The 21,815-nt window shown below is 41.0% G+C and overlaps 1 protein-coding gene across 1 annotated transcript in view; it reads right to left on the minus strand.

Annotated features, from left to right (window-relative positions):
- Window positions 1–243: 243 nt before the first annotated feature.
- The window catches only part of VEGFC (vascular endothelial growth factor C), a 173,689-nt gene continuing 152,117 nt past the window's right edge, over window positions 244–21,815 (minus strand). The window contains exons 4-7 of the mRNA XM_044297307.1: window positions 15,181–15,335; window positions 5,970–6,073; window positions 4,695–5,028; window positions 244–2,456 (exon numbers count right to left, since the gene is read on the minus strand). Coding sequence (XP_044153242.1) covers window positions 2,342–2,456; window positions 4,695–5,028; window positions 5,970–6,073; window positions 15,181–15,335 — 708 coding nt within the window. The 3' untranslated portion in view covers window positions 244–2,341. The remainder of the gene's footprint in view (window positions 2,457–4,694; window positions 5,029–5,969; window positions 6,074–15,180; window positions 15,336–21,815) is intronic.

The following is a 21,815-nucleotide window of genomic DNA, read 5'->3' on the forward strand; positions in this document are numbered from 1 at the left end:
TAATGTTGGTTCAAAAAATAATATGTTGTTATAGGGAAGACATCACTTTAACATTGCCTAATTCAGAACATAGTAGGGATCAGATTATAATGTAGATTAGTGTTGAGCGAATAGGATAAATTTGATTTGCCGCAAAGCCGAATTTCCTCAACCTGAATAGATGCCGCAATCATGTATGAATGCGGCATCTGAGGGGTACAATGATGGGGGTGGTGCAATCGCTGCTCCCTGTCATTGCACCCACTTCTTACAAAGAAATGCACTTCGTGACAATGTAATTTGTCACAAAGCACTTTTTTTTGCAAAATTCGGCAAAGCAGCCAAATAGAATTTTGAAGAACTTCGCTCATCTCTAACTCATCTCTAAATGTTCTAACTATGCACCAACAAACCCAACTTTGTCATCATGTTCCCTCAGATGGATATATGACATCAAAAACAAATCTGCACTTTCTAGAATGGCTGGTGCTACCGTGTTTTATGCTTACAAATTTTAAAATAGAAGCAAAAGAGCACATAACACAATATGGTGGTCACATTTCAATGGTATGCAGCATCAGACTAAAGTCCCTTGGGCCCACCAGAGAAAATGATTCTGAGGGCCCACCCATTGTGTATGTAGGACTTTAAAGGCCCTGTTTTATTTGGGGTCCATTACTGTCAGAGCTTAGGCCCACCGGAAGATTCTCTAGTACCCTGGTCAGCCAGTCAAACCCTGATGGTATGACTAGGTCTCAAGACAATTAGAGCTAGCATTTTGAGATAAAGGGGTTATCCAAGACCTATAATGCGTTCCCATATGCCTAGGCCCCTCACAGAGGTTGTACTTACCTCACTCCCCAGCACCCGTGTCGTTTCTGATGCCAGCACGGCTGCAGCCGCCTCAGAATCTCCCGGATGGGGTGGGGGTGTGGTGTATTGCCAATCGCAGGCCGTGATGGGAACGAGCATACCTAGGTTTACAGGTGCCATGGTGCGAGGTAAGTACAATCTGTGTGAGGGGCCTGGGCATATGGGGGACATTATAGGTCTTTAAGACAGCACAGAATGCATTTTTATCTCTCTATAGAAGATGAGCTCATAAACACACATATATACTGTAACAATTAACAAAAGCGCCAATTAAGGGGCCCAAGGAAAATAGCCTCCTCAATTCTTTACATCATATGACATCTTTTGGCTTGGCTGATTGACATGTGAAAAAATATGTTTTTCCTTTTGCCATTTCTGGAGGCAAGGTCGTAGATGAAGCTCTGCTGTAGTTTTTGCTTATCAACATCATTTGTCATAACCACCAATGTGTTAACGTTTCTTGAATTTGATTCCAATTACTCATGAAACAACGTCAATACAATACTGCAACATTCTAGTAATATCATTGACATACTGCAATTTGCATCACAACCACTGGATGGCCACACATAGACTTATATAGGATAGACATCTTGTGGCACTATATCACAAAATCATGTTTTTTTTTTTAATCTTGGGATACGTTTAGGCAAGAGCAAAGAAAAGATAGGAAAAATTTGTAGTACAGGATATTGTTATGCTAGTCATATCATTCAGTATTAATAATATCTAACACTGAGCATGCAATGTGCTTGCCACATATTACCTTAAAGCTACAGCTTCCAACAACCATCACTAAAATGTACCTAGCTTACATTAAGGATATGTCCACTCTTCTAAAACATTAGAGGTCTATAGCTATAGATATGCAATAAAGATGTACAGTACTTAGTAGACTTCCATTTTCAGTTGCTTCCTTCAAATTAACATATGACCTAAAAACATAAGCCAGTGCAATACTGATGGTAACTTTTCATTATAAAACAGAATTTTAATAGCAAAACCCCAAAAATACTTAGAATAAAAAAATAAAATGTCTTACACGTGGATGCTCTTGAGGTGTGATACGGAATCCGACTGAACATATTGGTAGTTTATAGTACAAGTTTTAGGTTCTTTTATTTTAAACATATTTTACATGATATAAAAATATTAATCACAGTGCGCTTTTACATTGTTATTGCTATAAACAGAAATGCTGCACAATATTTTTAGTGGAAATAAATTATATAGTCATTATCTTGATACAAAAAAAAAAAATCACAGGAAAACCATGGACTTGCTTTGTCATTGCACATGACCCATCAAGTCCTTAAAAAAAACAAAAACTCTTGGTCGATCTTCAAACTCGGGTCCCATTTTACATACTGCACAGTGCATTTTTCCTCACTCCACATGTGGTTTCCAATGCAATAGTAGATCCAAAAGTTAGAATAAAATTAAGTGTTCCTTGTTTTCAGAGGCATATGGATCATGTTTTCTGTGGTAATTAGTTCATGTGTGGTCTTTTCCAATATGCAGGTACACAGCGACAAACTTCTTCACTATAGTAGAAACCAGGGTCACAACGTTTCGGTCGAGTTGTACAAGGGGGTCTGTAACAGCTGCAAAAAAATAAAAAATTGTCCTGATTTACAAAATGTAGCCATCATATTTCTACTCATGTAATAAGTTTCACTAACTAACAGCAGAACCATATAATAGTCAGTCAACTGCTTCCTCACCAAATTATTGCTGTTATTGCTATTTATTTAATTACCGTATTTATCGGCGTATAACACGCACAGGCGTATAACACGCACCTTCATTTTAAGAGGGAAATTTCAGGAAAAAAAGGGTAGCTCAGAACTTTTTTTTATTAATATTAATACCACTTATAAGGTAAATAATGTAAAAGGATGACACTTATGGGGCTCTGTGGATGACACTTATGTCATCCACAGATCCCCATAAGTGTCATCTACAGATCCCCCATCAGATGGATCAGTGTGGAGAGAGGAGGCGGGGACACTCATGGCGGGGCCCGGTGCAGTGACTCTACTCTAATACACCGGGCCCCGCAACTGTTAAACATTCAATCTACCTCTATATCTAATTGTACGGTACTTACTGTAGTACCGGAGGTATAACATTAAGACGGCGCAGACCGGCATCTCCCTCGGTCATGCGCCGCCTGTCTCCGCTCCCTCCTGATGCGCTGCCTGCCCCAGCTCCCTCCTCATGCGCCGCCTGCCCCAGCTCCCTCCTCATGCGCCGCCTGCCCCTGCTCCCTCCTCATGCGCTGCCTGCCTGCTTATCTCACTTTATGAATGAACAGGCAGGCGGCGCATGACAGAGTGAGCTGGGGCAGGCGCCGCATGACAGAGGGAGCTGGGACAGGCGGCGCATGAGGAGGGAGCTGCGGCAGGCGCTGCGCCGTATTAATGTTATACCTCCGGTATGTAAAAACATTGCTTCTTAACATTATATCGGCGTATAACACGCATACATCATTTGCCCCCTATTTTCAGGGGGGAAAAGTGCGTGTTATACGCCGATAAATACGGTACTGCCAATAAAGGGGTTTACCTGAGATTTTTTTAACTGATGACCTATACTCAGGATAGGTCATCGGTATCTGATGGGTGGGGATCTGACTCCAGAACCCCACGGATCAGCTGTTTGAGAAGGCACCAGAGAGTGCAGTGGCACCGTGGTCTTCTCGCAGCTTTGTGTAGGCCACGTTCATCAGTCACATGGCCTAGGTGCAACTCAGACCCATTGAAATGAACTGTGCTGACTTGTGCTAGCAATGACAGCCTCTGTACAATGAACAGCACTGTGCCTGGTCAGCTGAGAGAAGGCCACAGTGCTACTGCGAGCGTAGGTGCCTTCTCATACAGCTGATCAGTGGGGGTCCCGGGTGTCAGACCCCCACGATCATATAATGATGATCTATAAAGAGGATAGGTCATTAGTTAACAAAAATGTAAGTTTAACTGAAACTATCTAAAATGAGTCCCATAAAAGCAGCATTGTTCATGTCTTCTTTGAACAAACACAAGTCCATATACCTATCTTACTAGAACAGTGAGTGAATGTACATACAGTGACTGAAATAGAGTAATCTACACTATATACACATTATATCTATACTACTGTATGTATATTATGTATATTTCGATATTTAGGTACATAATATAAAAATATAATGAGATTGAAAATGTGAGAACCAATAGGCTTAAGGTGGCCACCAATACCTGCTGATCTAAGCGGGACCAGTTGATCATCTAAAATGTATGACAGTATCCCAACTCAAGATGACAGGGGATAAAAGTATCAGGCTTTTGTATTTTAAAAGGTGTCTGGTGGAGGCTTTTCCACTCTCCTCATTCAGAACACATGCTCGGTTGAGCTTACTGGAGACCTATACATATCTATGGAACATACAGTAAGGGCATGTTCACATCTTTGCTGGAGGCCCCGTTCGATGCATTTCGATTTAGTCAGAAATAGATGAGCTAAAAGTTCTGCTTGCAGGATTTTTTTATCTGCTAAAAAGTGTTCTGAATGAAAACTGAATGGATCCCTTCATAGTCAATTTGATCCGTTTGGTTCCTTTCCTGTAAGTTATGTGCCAAATACGACACTTCCATTATTTTTGGTGTTGTGCTCTCATATAACGGAGCAGAACAACGGAAATAAAGAACGCTTATGTGAAAAAGTCCTAATGAATGTCTTTATTGCTTATCTCCTGAGAATCTAGGAGTGAGGCACATCAGAAATAAAGTTTATATTACAAAGTAAAACATATATCTACAAAGCTCAATATTTGACCCAATGACAACATTCTGTCCATATACCTGCATGTTTGATGATTGAATCTCTTTCCTCTAAGGAAACATTTGTTTGGGGTTTCTAAGCATTCACATGCACATTTAATAGGATTCAGTGGCTGGTGTTTTGGGCAGGTCTTTTTACACACGCACTGGCATCTCTCTTCATCATACTCTTTGTTGGCTCCACAGGAAGTTGAAAGAAGTTTATGTTTGCAGACACATTGACAAGAAGTTCGATCCAGCTCTTTATGAGGACTACAACTTGAAGGCAACAAACCACCTTTGCAGACACACTGACAGGTTTCTTCATCTAATTCCTTGTTTGGCCCACAAATGTCATGGTACGCCTCAGAGGAGTCTATGGAAAATCAAAATAAATATATAAGGCTAATAGTCTAAAAAAATTGCAAATACACTGTTCATTATGATAGATAAGTAGTAGATAACCTAATGTGCACGGGCAGCATAAAAGTGGAGCTATTGGCATCGTTTTTTTTGTTTGCACATTATGGTGCACCTCTGTGACATCAAAGTCCAGGGGCTGAAGATTGAACCAAGTAGGTATGGTAGGTTCGGAGTTGGAAGTCACCAGAAACGCAAAGTTCCCAATGGGTTTCCAAGTTCTGAATAACTGCTGTGCTGTATACCAGGAGGGAATGGACACCCATGGATCAGATTGGGCTAGAAGTAATGATTATTATAATCTAGGGATCTGGAAACTTTATACTTTGATCTCTCCTGAGGATGACCATGTTCTTTTACTCCTTATAAGTACGATGAATTTTAGGAGATACTTTAGAACATTCGTTTCTGTGTCTATATATTAACACTATACATTAAAGCAATAAATAAATGATACTCAAAGGATAAAGGAAGAAAAGGAGGATACTCGAGTGATAAAGGAGGTTGTAGTGAAACATCTTCTTAGAGTGAGGTTATACAATATTATCAGATTCATAGAAATCATTCAACTCTAAATAGATAGATGGAAGACACACAAAGAATAGGCTTTTATGTTATTATAATGGAGATCATATTGCACTTCTGTAATTTTCTTATCTTGATAATATAAGAACTTGTCACACTGCTACATTATTCAAAGTAACAAAAACATAAAGCCCTGCTGTGATATTACATCATTACTAATAAGCATAATCATCCAATATAGCACATGATTTATGTAATATATAGCTTGTGAGCTAGAGATCCCTTGAGATAAATATACATTAAGAACAAACAATTAATTACATCCTGAAACAAAATTCTCCTAAAGTTTTTTGTATGGAAGAAATCACTTACCTGATTCTTCATGATGTGATGAAAAGTCATGATGCTGTATACATTTGCACAAATAGTTGTTCCAAATATGGCTTCTGGGGCAGGTCTTATTTGCCACTTGACATCTGAAAATGGTAAATTAGAATGGTTATTTTATAAAAACTATTGAAAAAGGTCACATTACTAGGAATTTTATGAATTTAGAAAAACATGGCTTAGGAACATCACGACCCTTGCCCACAGCCTGTGTCTTCTATTATAGCTCATCCCTATTCACAATATTTAAGTAAGGAAAACCTGCCATGTTTAGAACATAGTGGCTCTGAATTAAATTTCTAACTAGTATATGAAGCGTTTTTCGGTCAATATTATACAGGGTGGGCCTTTTATATGGATACACCTTAATAAAATGGGAATGGTTGGTTATATTAACTTCCTGTTTGTGGCACATTAGTATATGTGAGGGGGGAAACTTTTCAAGATGGGTGGTGACTATGGCGGCCATTTTGAAGTCGGCTATTTTGAATCCAACTTTTGTTTTTTCAATAGGAAGAGGGTCATGTGAGACATCAAACTTATTGGGAACTTCACAAGAAAAACAATGGTGTGCTTGGTTTTAACGTAACTTTATTCTTTCATGAGTTATTTACAAGTTTCTCTTTGTTTACAGCCATTGACATGTCGCTGAGGTTAACACGTGCGGAGCAGATAGAAATTGTGTTGATGTCTGGTGAACGCAGTAACCGGGTCATTGCAACAGATTTCAATGCAAGACAGCCTACAAGACCACCCATCTCCCATGCTACAGTTAGCAAACTGCTTGCTAAGTTTCGTGAAACTGGTTCAGTGTCGGATTTGCCAAAATGTGGACGCATGAAATCTGTCACTAATGAAGAAACATCAGTGGCTGTCCTAGCTTCATTCAGCAAGAGCCCACAGCGTAGCACTCGCCGCATGTCACTGGAGAGTGGCATTAGTCGAACATCCCTTCGGCAGATATTAGCTACTCACAAATGGCACCCTTACAAACTCCAGCTACTGCAGCATCTCAACGAGGATGACCCAGATCGGCGCACTGAATTTGCAGAATGGGCAAAACAAAAATTGGAACAGGACCCTCAGTTTACGCAGAAGATTTAGTTCAGTGATGAGGCAAACTTTTATGTGAATGGTGAAGTTAACAAACAAAACCACCGCTATTGGTCTGACACTAACCCACATTGGATAGATCCCTCCAAGACTGTTGGAACCAAAAAATGTATGGTATGGTGTGGTATATGGGGTACAAAGATAGTGGGGCCATTCTTCATCAATGGAAACCTCAAGGCCACTGGATATGCGAAATTGCTACAAGATCATGTGTTTCCCTCTTTATGCACTGAAGCTGGCACGTTCCCTGAGTTTTTCCAGCAAGATGGTGCACCAACACATTATGGGTGTCAGGTCCGAGCATTCCTAGATGAACAGTTTCCTGGAAAGTGGATTGGTCGTCGTGGGCCAGTTGAATGGCCCCCAAGGTCTCCCGATCTGACCCCCTTAGACTTTTATCTTTGGGGTCATCTGAAGGAATTGTCTATGCTGTGAAGTTACGAGATGTGCAGCACCTGAAACTACGGATACTGGAAGCCTGTGCTAGCATTTCTCCTGCGGTGTTGCTATCAGTGTGTGAAGAGTGGGAGAAGAGGGATGCATTGACAATTCAACACAATGGGCAGCACATTGAACACATTTTATAAGTGGTCAGAAACTTGTAAATAACTCATGAAAGAATAAAGTTACGTTAAAATCAAGCACACCATTGTTTTTCTTGTGAAATTCCCAATAAGTTTGATGTGTCACCTGACCCTCTTCCTATTGAAAAAACAAAAGTTGGATTGAAAATGGCTGACTTCAAAATGGCCACCGTGGTCACCACCCATCTTGAAAAGTTTCCCCCCTCACATATACTAATGTGCCACAAACAGGAAGTTAATATCACCAACCATTCCCATTTGGTGTATCCATATAAATGGCCCACCCTGTATATTATCTTCTGTCCTGCTGTTTGTGTATTATGGAATCTGATTTTGTAGGTATGCCCTAAGAGGTTGCATTAATCAGGATGATGTAATTGTTTGGAAATGACTTCTCAACCACACATTTTTCATTGCTAAAATCTAAAACAACAGACATCCATCAATTGATGAAAGTGCTGTAAGGAGGTCGCTTAAAGAAAACAAGGTAGGACGTTTCATGTGTCAGAGATATTCCATAAAAAATATGTTGGTCTGTTTATGCTTTAATGGGAGATCAAAAATACCTTAATATTATATGTTGGACTCACACATAGTACCTATAAGGTGGAAGAAAATGTGTTTGCACTCAAATATACCAATGCTCTTCTGAAGGACTAATAAAGTATATAAACAGCATAGGCGTGACTAAAAGGACATGGACTGCCATAACTGCTCACCACTGGAAAACCCCCAAGGGGTGTTCTCACAATCAATATTTATCACCTATCCAGGGGATGGTGATAAATGTCTATTGCTGGTGGCCACTGCTGCAGTGCTCCACTGATCACTAGAATAAGGGTCCAGAGGTCCTTGCTTCTTCTCACTGCACAACTAAAGAAATGAGGAGTTTGAGCACAGGCATTGCCTCTTCATTCAATAGTGGGCTTGCTTGACCACAAAGGCCTGGGACCCCCAGTGATCAGTCAGGGATCCATCGGTGAAGTTCCCAGGAATTACATATTTGTCACTTATAATATGGTAATAATTGTGGAAAATCACTTTAACAATAGAATGCATATATTTAAAAAACAACAACAACAACATAGGCCCTTATTCATTAAAACCGGCATCTGCTGCATCATTCTTGATAGGACATGCGCTGGTGGATGAGCCATGTAATTTATGGTGAGGTACAGTCCTCATCAAAAATTACATGGCTCCTCTGGCAGTCCATGCGTCGGAATGAAACCTACTGCAGCTCCAAGCTATCGCCGATTTCAGTCATCATTTACGCCATTATGCCTGAAAGAGGTCCTAAATATTCTGTTGTAACTCCCATTAGTATAAAGCAATCTAAACAAACAAAATTTGCAATGCTGAAAGTGATCTCCATTTTCTGGCAGACACATTTCGACACAGTGCTCCATGTATCAGCAAGCATATCGGGGGGGAAAAGCAGCAATTTCTCGTCTGATGTTTTCCTTCAAATCTTCCACAGTGCCAGACTTGTTTTGATAGACTTTTCCTTTGAGCATACCCCAAAGAAAGAAGTCTGGTGGTGTCAGATCTGATGACCGTGGTGGCCAAAGTCACTTTGAAATTACCCTGTTCGTGTAAAAGGACTCCATTTCTGCCATGCTCCTTTCCGACGTGTGACATGCTGCTCCATCTTGCTGGAAGTAACCTTCCGATAACTCACAATCATCCAGTTGATTCACGAACTGTTCATAAATGTTCAGGTACACATCGCACCATGAAGACATGTCCCTCAGCACTGTACACCACCATCTTGATGAGAAGTTGAGTGACTGAGTGAATAGGTAAGGGGTATGCACCAGAAAGTTGCATCGGAGGTGAAACATTGCAATGACTATCCGATGCCTACCTCATTGCTCCGACACGGGGCTTCCCACCTTGTTCGAAGCTCCATATACTGAGGAGCACTTTGCACATTGTTTCGTTCAGACTGCTTCATCCTAGCAAGAGTTATTACAAAATATTTGGGACCTCTTTTGAGTGAATCTCCCTGTATCATTGTATTCTTCAGGAATCATCCCAATTGGGCATTATGCCGTTTTTTTATAGGGTTGATCCTAATGACAGATGCTCCATGCAGATGACTATGCGGTATCTTTCTCTGCAGCCTAATGGGCACTAAAGGTAGCATATCATCGAATTATGACACAAGTTGACACACTGAGCTATGGCAGCATTGAAAAGCTAGCTCTGCTACAAATGTATTTCTTCGGTAATGTTATATTGAGGTATTTTTGCCTATAAATGCATTCACGCTTTAAATACTCTCTTGTGTACACAGTAACATGAAAAATCTCAAGGGCCACATGTACTAAGTGCTCTTGAAGCTGTGTGAGACATTAGTGTCCTATCGATAACCCACATGTCACTGCTCTGAATGAGCATCACTTATCTTAAACTCAGCACAGATGTTACTGACAGGAGATTGTGACTGGCTGCAGAAGACGATGAGATTATAAAGCAGCCTTTAATATGAGCCTTGTGGCTCATGAGTGCTTAAAGTAAAGCTTGATACACTTAGCTTTTTTGATAGGATTGGCTTGTGCTGATTAACTGTATTACAAACTGGTGTTACATGCTGTGATTTGTAGCAATTGGGAAAACTAAAATATAGGTTTAATGCTACAGATTTATCTGGACTTCCCCATACAATAAGCAAGTATTGGCCACTGAACATGGGAATGACACTACTGAGAATTCAAGACAGGAGATCAGCTCCGTAGTGAAATATAAACTGAAACGCGTTTCAGCCAACAACTTTCAGAGTTGCAGCCAATCACAATCATCCTTCAAACAACAACCTGCGGCCCTCCAGCTGTGGGAGATGTTGGGAACGGTAGTTTTGCAACAACTGGAGGGCTGCAAGTTGGGCATCCCTGCCCAATAGCCTATAATAGATGGAAAGAAAATAAAATGTGGCAGACAGACCAAAGAATCAACTGTACAAAATATCAAATGCAGATAATATTCCAAAAAAATATCATATCTGACTGGATAAATTTGTCTCTGACTGAATCCAAACTGAATCCAAAACAGTTGTATCAAAAATTTATCCAAAAGCAAAACAAAACTGAATTCTCTCATTTCACATAGACTGAGATCCAAACTAAATTAATATTATGTTTGCCTTTTTTGCTAAGAACATTATCCCTGGCACAGGCAGTGAATCCTTAAAGGAGTTCTTCAACTTCTTAGCAAATTTTGGCTGTACCCCCTCGCCTTGCTGGATTTGCAGATGAAAGCATAGTTAACTGCTCCTCATAGCTCAGTTTAGGCTCCTTTGGTCCACCACTGTTTTTGCCACTCACCAGCCTCGGTTTGTAAACATTCAACACAGATGGGGTCTGTGTGAAGTGTCCCCCAAGCAGCATCTCACTGGGTATTGTGCCACTTGGGGAACATGTGACCCCTGTCTGTGCATGAGCCAGGAGAAGCACAGTGGTGGACCACAGGAGCCCTGAGTTGCAGGGAGTATGCTTCCCTCCACTGGGATCAGGGGGGTGGGGGGTGGGGATGGCAGCCAAAATTTGTTAAGAAATACCCTTTAAAGTGCTTGTCCCCAATCAGGCTTATAATCACACATTTTGGCCAATTTCTTAGTAAGCCAATTAACCTTTCAGTATGCTTTGGTGTCTGAGAGGAGACACAAGCAACCATAGTGAGACCATATAAAATTCATACAGATTCTGCCCATTGTCAGATTTCTACCAGTACCCCAGTGATTCAAGGCAACAGTGCTAACCTCAAAGCCACCATACTGCTCGTTCTTTTTCAATGACTCAACACTAGATTAGCATTCTGCTGCCATCAATCTCAGAAACATGTCGAATATTCCAGTATTTAGTGAGTGCTTTTCTTGCTTCACCCTGTCCATGGTTAAAAGTGGTGATGAATCTCACCTTTTCTTTTTCATCTTGCCTTTTCACGTTTTTAGGTCCATATATCAATTGGTTCCGATTGGAGTTTGCCGCTCGGTAAAACCCTGTTTGATGGATTGTTCACCATATCCTCTATTCCTAAATCGATTGCTCAGGTCCATAGCTTGTATTTTAAAATCCTCTTCCCTAGAGCAGATCCTTCGGATCCGGAGGAATTTGACAATTCGAAGGATCTGCTCTAGGGAAGAGGATTTTAAAATACAAGCTAAAGACCTGAGCAATCGATTTACGAATAGAGGATATGGTGAACAATCCATCAAAAGGGGTTTTACCGAGCGGCAAACTCCAATCGGAACCAATTGATATATGGACCTAAAAACTTCAAAAGGGAAGATGAAAAAGAAAAGGTGAGATTCATCACCACTTTTAACCATGGACAGGGTGAAGTAAGAAAAGCACTCACTAAATACTGGAACATTCTATGTACTGATAATATACTCCATCTGCATATACCAAAGACACTGTCAATTACATTCAGAAATGAGAGAAATTTGAAGGATTTACTGACAAAGAGTCATCATGTTGGCATAAGACCAAATCGAGCCTTTGGCTTAAAGGGTCCCCAATGGGGCTTCCGACCCTGTGGTAACTGTGTTGCACGTCCAAAAGTATTCAGAACTATGACTTTCATGAATACTGATAGTAATAAAACGTTTACGATCACACATTCTATCACCTGTAATATGATTGGAGTAATATATCTAGCAAGCTGCCCATGTAACCTCCTATATGCGGGTCTGACATCAAGAGAGATGAGAAGTAGAGTGAGAGAACATGTACTAGGGAGACAGGCGGCAAAGGATGAACAGGATATTTCCAATTTAAAGACGATTCCTCGGCACTTCAAACAATATCATAATTGTGATGGATCTCTTCTATAGGTGAGAGGGATTGACAGGGTACTTTTAAGTATCTGGGGTGGTAACTGGTAGCGCCTATTGGCGCAAAAAGAAATGCGTTGGATCTTTATGTTGTACATATATGATATGGAGTAATAATAGGGTATTGTGGTCATGTTAGTCTGATTGCCTGATTGGAGTCGGGAAGGAATTTTTTTATTCCCCTAAAGTGGGGAAAATTGGCTTTACCTCACAGTTGTTGTTTTTTTGCCTTCCTCTGGATCAACTTGCAGGATAACAGGCTGAACTGGATGGACAGGTGTCTTTTTTCGGCCTTATGTACTATGTTACTATGTCACGTGGGTATATTCAGCAATTATGGATTAATAGATTTTTGTAGGATGGATTATGTCACTGTATTTTAAATCATGCACATTATTTGTCTATATATTATCTATTGTTAGTAATATTTTTATGGAATAATTATGTAAACCCTTTTTTTATATATATATATTTTTTTCTAGCATGGATCATGTTCACTTTATATGAGAGTTTTATATTAATAATGCATGGTGTGTGTATTATTAATCGAATATTGACTGTTGTTTTCTAACTTTAATCAGGTAATGTATTGATTTTTCACTTTCACTTTCACGTGTGGTTCACTTCACTTAGCATGGCAATGCACTTTCACGGGTTTTGTAATAACCAAGATGCATGACATTATGTTCTTAAGATGAGTGAATTTGATCACAGATATAAGTTGAATTGTAGGTGATGACACAGTGTACCTTCTGGACCTGGGAGAGAATGTGAGGTGCGTTCCACTGGGGAACGCACCGGGGCGGACCCAGACATGACTATCATGAAGCAGGAGTGGCTGCAACTGATGTTGCCAACATAGATCAAATGTTTTTGTTTATTTATGCATGGGCATGAATATCCCGCTTGGATGTATGAGTGACTTTGATGAGACTCTGTGAGGGAAATTTTGCGGCCATTTAGCATGTATGTCTGGACGGAATGTGCGTTCCAGGATGGAACGCAACACTTCACTTCCGGTTTGTACTTCACGTTGGAGGGTGCGGGGTGGAGGGAGATGCCATGGGGGGATTAAGTGAGGTGAGCATAATTACTGTAGGTGCTTTGAGTTATTGGGTGCAGAGAGGTATATATGTATGGGGACTGGCTGGGTACTATCATTCACCCCCTGATGAAGCATTGAGCGAAACGCGCATCGGGGCGCAGGGCAAGTGGCTGGTATGATATTGTGATATTGTTATACTGTGATTTATTTGGCTGCTATAGGATTGATATACTAATGCAGTATATGTTTACTTGCACAAGCACTTTTACTATATAATACTGTGTGTATTGATCCTATATGTATGCTGATTATAGAAAGTAATATATTTCTTTAATTGTCAGCCCACATTGCCTGCCTGGGCGTTTTGTCCCATGTTCTCTGTGACCACCTAAGAATTATTTTTAATATGTAATTAAAAAAAAAATCATGTGATAATAAAGAATTGTTCATTTATATATTTCCGGCTATTGCTATTTCTTTGGTGTTATATTTTGGGGCGTAAACCGGATAACTTTTTGGGCCCTTGAATTTGGTAGGTGTTATTGTATTGAATTAGTTTCATGAAAGACTGGCATTCTTAACCAAGTTAAAGAAAGAGTAAGGGGGGACACATCTGTAACATAGATAATCTCTTGTAGTAGCTGTGCTTAAATCTAGCCTCACAGATGTTTATACTGGGAGGTGGTTACATCTGAACTGTTAATCGTCTACAAGCAGGAAGGTTTGAATGGGATCTTTTTAGAATTTTATGATATGAATCAAGAAAAAGAAAGCTGTACAACTCCTGAAGTTAGACATTATGCCATAGGACCTATGGCATATCACAGGTCTTATCTCTCAGTATGAAGTCAGGTGATTGATGGAAATGTTTATCTGCGCAGGAACATACCATTGATAACCCTCAACCTCATACCCACAGCATTTCCTGACAAGCTGTCCCAACATTTCTCTAGCAATTAAAATAAAAAGCTGTGATACTGGTAGGGCAATGATAGCCTTAATGGAGATTAATACAAGTTATACTATTCATTTGACTAGTGACTAGAATTTTTATTGCGAATATTGGCACTTTCGAGAATTTGCGAATATCTAGAATATAGTGCTATATCTTCGTAATCGCAAATATTCTAGATTTTTCATCACCAGTACCCATGATCCCTCACTGATTCTTGCTTGTGGGCCAATGAGAAGGGTGCAATATCTTTGACTTTATGCGTAGTGTTGATCGCTAATTTTTGTATCGCTAAATTTGTATTGCTAATTTTCCAATAGTAACTGGAGAAAATAGTGACTGGAGATCATGAATTTGCGAATATATGACAAATATTCGCCCAAATATTTGCAAAATATCGCAAATTTGAATATTGCCCCTGACGCTCTTCTCTGCATTTGACTTTAAGTACTGCAGTTTACTTTGTGCTGTTGGTAATTTGCATTTCTTTTATGCTGTAGAGATCTTTCCAATCATTGGCTTTTTCTAGAAATGCTACCATAGCAGTACACAGTAATCACCGGTTACTGCTAAGTGCTGAACTTTACATGAACCTCTTCACAATTACCAAGTGACATCATAGAAACCTTCACCAAACATGAATATGCTAAATCATTGATACTTACTGCACTTGAGTTGCTGGCAATGATCTTCTTATTATTGAATGGACTTGCCTGTAAACATCCAATTTCGACATGCACCGACAGGATGTATGGTTGGCAAAGCTAATGGTTACTGGTTTTATTGGCCCTTGAGACAGCGGGACTGTGATTTCAAAGAGCTAAGGAAAAGAAGAAGGGTAAAAGTTATTCAGGTCCCAAGATTTAATAATTAAAGGGAACCTGTCACCGGGATTTTGTGTATAGAGGAGAGGACATGGGCTGCTAGATGGCCGCTAGCACATCCGCAATACCTAGTCCCCATAGCTCTGTGTGCTTTTATTGTGTAAAAAAACCTATTTGATACATATGCAAATTAACCTGAGATGAGTCCCTGACTCATCTCACATACAGGACTCATCTCAGGTTAATTTGGGGAGCTATGGGGACTGGGTATTGCAGATGTGCTAGCAGCCATCTAGCAACCCATGTCCTCTGCTCTATACACAAAATCCCGGTGACAGGTTCCCTTTAAGTAGTAATTGATCACTGTAATTACTGTAATTACTAATTGATTACTGTATAATAGTCAGTGATACAGATGTTCTCCATACACATATTCTACCAGGCTCGGACTGACCCACCAGAGTACCAGAGGATCCTCCGGTGGGCCCAGGCTCCAATACCATAGGAGCCCCAAAGGTCTAGGAGAAATGAAATCATTGGCTGCCAATGGGTTATTTCTTTGATTAAAAACCTATTAGACATAACTGATGAAAGAAGGTTAGGCCTAGAGAATTATTTCCTCTGGTGGTCCCAAAGAACCCCATTCCGACACTGTATTCCTGAGTTTGGATTTTCACAGTTGATCATGTTGACTGTATGGCCACAAAAACTCTTCTAATAGAGACCAGCAGTTACCATGAATAATCAGTAGCCAAACTGTATAGTCAGTTCTAAATACTTTACCTGTCCATATAACGGCATAGATGTACAGGAAGTGCCCTCAAGTAAGGCTACTTTTACACTCGCGTTTGGTGCTGGAACCGTCATGGATCTGCACAGACGGATCCGTTCAGATAATACAACCGACTGCATCCGTTCAGAACAGATCCGTTTATATTATCTTTAACACAGCCATGACGGATCCGTCTTGAACACCATTGAAAGTCAATGGAGGACGGATCAGTTTTCTATTGTGCCATATTGTGTCATAGAAAACTGATTCGTCCCCATTGACTTACATTGTGTGTCAGGACGGATCCGTTTGCCTTCCGCATCGTCAGGCGGACACCAAAATGCTGCAGGCAGTGTTTCGGTGTCCGCCTCCAGAGCGGACTGGAGACTGATCGGAGGGAAACTGATGCATTCTGAGCGGATCCATGTTACCGTCATGTTCATGGATGGATGGATATGGTAAAGGTTTTTGAGATTTGACCACTTGGCTAAATGTTAGATGCGTAAGTGAATGTATGCCTCTCTTAAAGGGGCTGTGCATTCACATCAGTGGGACGAGCAGTTAAAATGATACTGCGCCGGGGATAATTTTGAAGAGGAAACAGCGGTCGCACAAGCACAGCTACCACTTCATACAGCTGATCTATAAGGTGCGGGGAGTCAGACCTTTGCCGATCTAATATTGACTTATCCTGAGGACAGTTGTCAAATAATTATCCAAAAGCAGTGTCCCTTAGAAACACACCATCAGGAACGCAACAGCCTGTCCCGCCGATGGATCCACATTTAGGAAACTTCAAAAAAGACATCCAATGTCAGCATCTCCCTCGCTGGTTTCTTTTATTAAATAGATCCAAAACCTTACAAAAGGTGCAACATTTCAGCTATAATATGGATGTAGCTGAAACTTTGCACATTTTGTACATTTTTGGATCTAATAAAAGAAACCAAGGAGGGAGAATAAAAGAAACCAGGGAGGGAGATGCTGATGTCAGATGTTGTCCTAAAGACATGTCATCAATATTAAACCACTGCACATCCCCTCTATCTTTATTGATTCCTTCTATTCCAGGGACTGGGTGTCTGACTTTTTTTTCTAATGTATGTTTTAATTTCTGACAATTTTAAAATTATGGAAAACAAATACATTTTAAAGTGCTGCTGTCATTGGATAGTGGCACTTTTTCTAAGGCTAATTTCACATTTGCTGATCTGTCAGGCTGTTCTGGGAGTAGAACAGCCTGCCGGACTTTACCGGATCCGGACTACCCAGATACTGCTGTTGACCACCAGACCCCACTGACAAGAAGGTATCCAGCTGGTTTCCGGCATGAGTGTCAGGTTTAGACCAGACAAAAAACGGTCCATGGAGTCAGATGTTAGCTTTAAAAGGGTTGTCTCATCTCGCCGTTAGTAAGGTGAGATGGGACTAAGTGCTGACCACGAGGTGGCCAGGAAACAGTGGAGTGGGCAATGCATGAGAGCTATAGAGAGCTATGCAATGCATGAGAGCTATAGAAACAGCGTGGCACATCGCGCAAACTTCCCGGTGGGCTGATGATCAGGGGGCCTCTTGGACCCTCCTAATGGCTGCCAGCCAGGAAAGTAATGATCTGACACTCCCAGAGTCAATTAGGTTGACTGGGAGCGTCATCAACTTTACTTATGTACCGGGCTGGCAACTGCGGGTACACTCCTGAATTCAACTGTATTTCCACCCTGAGCCAACTGGAGTAGGAGGGCAGAATATGGCAGCTAGCCCTTGCCAACACAGCTTTCGGGGAGATATTTTATGATGCACTGTGGTATTTGGTTCTGCTTGGGAGGTGTTTTGTGCCGCAATATGGTATTGCTGGCCCAACCTACTTGTGTTGGCTCTGCCTGTCAATTTGGACCCACTTACAACATGGGACCACTTTAAAATAATTTTTCCAGGGCCGCTATAGGTTTTCCAGTCCATCCCTGTGCATAGCTTGCTATGCTATGCTGTTTCTGTAGCTCTCATACATTGCCTCAAAAAATGACATAAAAAAACTGCATTTGTAAGTCCAGCCTAAGGGTAATTAGAATAGCGGGCAGAGTCAGTCAGTGAGCCGTTCGGCCAGCACCACTGATTTGGGGAAAGCCTTTAGGTGCTTTCAGAGGACTGAGCAAGTGGCTTACAGTGCATCAGAACATTGTATAGGGGGTAACTGTGGGGGTTTGACTGATCACAAGAATGCTGGTTCTGCGCCCCCCATATATAGATGAAGTATCGGTCAAGCATGTGCACTTATGTTACTTAGCCAGGGATTGGCACTTGGCTATCTCCAATTGGCCCATAGAAATGAATGGAGTGTGGTGTGCATGCTTGACCTGTTTATTAAAATGGGGTATATTGAACCTTGTTCTTGTGATCAGTGTGGGTCTCATGGTCAAACCCCCACCGATCTAACAGTTATCCCCATTTGCAAGATCTCTATTGGCTGTTACATCTAGAGTTGGCATCTAAAAAAGTAATTATCCCTACAATTGCTTCTATACAAAAAAATCTAATAAGCCCTATAAATCTGCAGCAAAATGCACAGAATATGATGTGGACACATTCCACCTGATTCAGATTTTCTGGTCATGACGTATAGGCTGGCAGTGCATGTACACAACACAGTAATGATGATACACTTTATTATATTATTTTGAGTAGTTATTTCTACTTTAAAACACATTCTACTATAAGATCTCATCTTGTTTCTGTGGCATACACTATGTAAGAGCCTTTTTCACATGAGTTCTTCCTGCAGTTAATTTGCATGAGTTTATTCAAGAGTGAGAAGGTGTTTACACAGAACAAATTCGATTTCCACAGTGGAGAGAAGTGTGGAATTCTTGCCGCTCGGGCGTAGAGTAGTTTTTTTTGATTGTTGGCACAAAGACATTTCTGAAAGCATCTGTGTCCGATGTGAGAAGCCTGTTAGGAGCATTTAAATTTGACACGGATCATAAACTGGGAAGATTAAAACCACGCACGCCAGGAACATTTCTTCAGACTGGAAATGGCTAAACCAAGGATGAAACACTGACACCATTTTGGAAACAAAGGGGATCTCTTTACTTAGGTCGCTCAAAATATTTCTCCAAAGTATGTCACTCATATCTGTGTTTCTGTAGGAAGCATGCAAAATTTACAGCCTCAAATATATGTACAGTTTCCATACTTCGGCAGAACGTGCAATCATCGGTTCTAGACAAGGTATTCTACATTTCCCAGTACAACATTTGGGAATCATATGTGCAAGAACAGTTATAGTATCCTGTAAGTATATGTGAATAATATTGTACTGGTTTATTTTCGCTGCTGGGGGTACTTGTAGAATGCGTGTAGCCTTGATCAGCATTTTCTAAAAGCATATAAAGTGTATAGGCAAACTTAACTATGATGCTGTGCTAGGGTAAAATTATTTTTTTTTAAATCATCCCCACAAACAAAACTTAGCATATCAAAAATGTAAACGACAAATTATGTCCCTGATACAAAACAAATCCCCTCCAAACAAACCTATTTCGCAAATCTACAGAAAAATTAGCTCACCGATCCTGGTGCCCAAACTGGCCTATATTAATCTTTGGGAGGAGGATTTTAACCATACCTTCTCCCCTGGAGAACTATCCCGAATACTCTTGACTCCTCATACTTCTTCTCGCTGTGTGAGGATCCAGGAAAATGGTTACAAGGTCTTAACAAGGTGGTATAAGACACCAGATATAACATGTAGATATGTAGAGGGGAGCTCGGATGTCTGTTGGCGCTGCGGTGAGAAAAGGAGAACCTTCTACCACATATGGTGGACCTATCCACAAATGGTGGGAAATTTATTTTTCAAGGAGCAACAAAATCTGTAACTCAACAGTCCCGCTGTCTCCTCAATTAGCCCTCTTGGGATACCACTCATTCAATACACCCCTTAGTATTCCTCCCTTATTCAACAAATTAATAATGGCAGCTGGTCTCCTGGTACCGCGGTGCTGGCTCTCAACCGATATCCCCTCAGAAGATCAATGGATCTGCAATGGATCTGCAAAGTAGACACAATTTACAGATTTGAAGAAATTGCTGCCTGGGAAAATAGAACTTACACTAAGTTCAAGGCTAGCTGGAAAGATTGGGAGTTATATAGAAATGTTAAATAGAATTGCTGCTCAACATTAACATCAATTGTAATGTCTTAACATTAATTGTAATTTCTTAACATTGTCTATCTATTGTCAATCTGATGAAACATCTACTACCCCTGTTGTACTTGTACGGCCTCTTTTGACATTTATGCCGTACATTATATTGTAAGGTTTGTTAATTTTTATTGTCTTAAAAAATAAAATAAAATAAAATGTAAACAACCCCCAGAGATGATTAAAGCATAACTCCACCCATAGGTGTAGTATCTGTAGTATATGCTGTTTGCGACCCAGATTTTTTCCTGACCAGCCTCTGGGAGAGGAAGTAGTAATCTGGAAGGATGTACTGGCTATAGGCCACAGGCTGGAAGGGTCTGTGGCCTGCTGCCGACTTAGGACAGCACTTGGGTATTTTATTTTTCTCTTCATTCCTTGGTCACTTAGGGAGCATCCTACTAGTAGTACTATAGAGATCATTGCTAGGGTAAGTCCAGGCAGCATGCTGGAGGTAGGGCTAGCTTGGTGCTGTATCCCGCATCTCACCTCCTAAGCCCCCTAATCCATAACATAATTATAGACAATTGGAGGAGAAAGAGGAAAACAGAACATGGCAGCTATTGATGGCCACCGCAGAGGGACAGCTACTGGGGAAGTATATTATGCTGCACTATAGTATTTGGTTCTCCTGTGACAGTATTTTGTGCCACAATTTGGTATTTGGTTCTGCTGGGCCAGTGTTCTGTGCTGCACTATGCTATTGCTAACCCCTTTATTGCTGCCACCCCACTTGTGTTGACCCTACTTACTTGTGTCCTGTCAATTTTGGCCCCATGTACAACATGGGGGGGCACTTTTATATTTTTTTCCATTGCCCCTTTAAGTTCCCAGTCCACCCATGGCTATCTGGCAGCTAATACTGGTTCTCATGGTAACCCACAGAATCCCATTTATTTTATTTTCAAAGAAGGGTCTTTAGTAGGGATGAGCGAACTCGAACTGTATAGTTCGGGTTCGTACCGAATTTTGGGGTGTCCGTGACACGGACCCGAACCCGGACATTTTCGTAAAAGTCCGGGTTCGGGTTCGGTGTTCGTCGCTTTCTTCGCGCTTTTGTGACGCTTTCTTGGCGCTTTTTGAAAGGCTGCAAAGCAGCCAATCAACAAGCGTCATACTACTTGCCCCAAGAGGCCATCACAGCCATGCCTACTATTGGCATGGCTGTGATTGGCCAGAGCACCATGTGACCCAGCCTCTATTTAAGCTGGAGTCACATAGCGCCGCCCGTCACTCTGCTCTGATTAGCGTAGGGAGAGGTTGCGGCTGCGACAGTAGGGCGAGATTAGGCAGATTAACTCCTCCAAAGGACTTGATTAACTGATCGATCTGCAGCTGTGGATCATTGAGCTGCTGATCCTCAATTGCTCACTGTTTTTAGGCTGCCCAGACCGTTTGTCAGTCACATTTTTCTGGGGTGATCGGCGGCCATTTTGTGTCTTGTGGTGCGCCAGCACAAGCTGCGACCAAGTGCATTTAACCCTCAATGGTGTGGTTGT

The sequence above is a fragment of the Bufo gargarizans genome, chromosome 1, assembly GCF_014858855.1.
Source record: "Bufo gargarizans isolate SCDJY-AF-19 chromosome 1, ASM1485885v1, whole genome shotgun sequence".
Taxonomy (NCBI): Eukaryota; Metazoa; Chordata; class Amphibia; order Anura; family Bufonidae; genus Bufo; species Bufo gargarizans.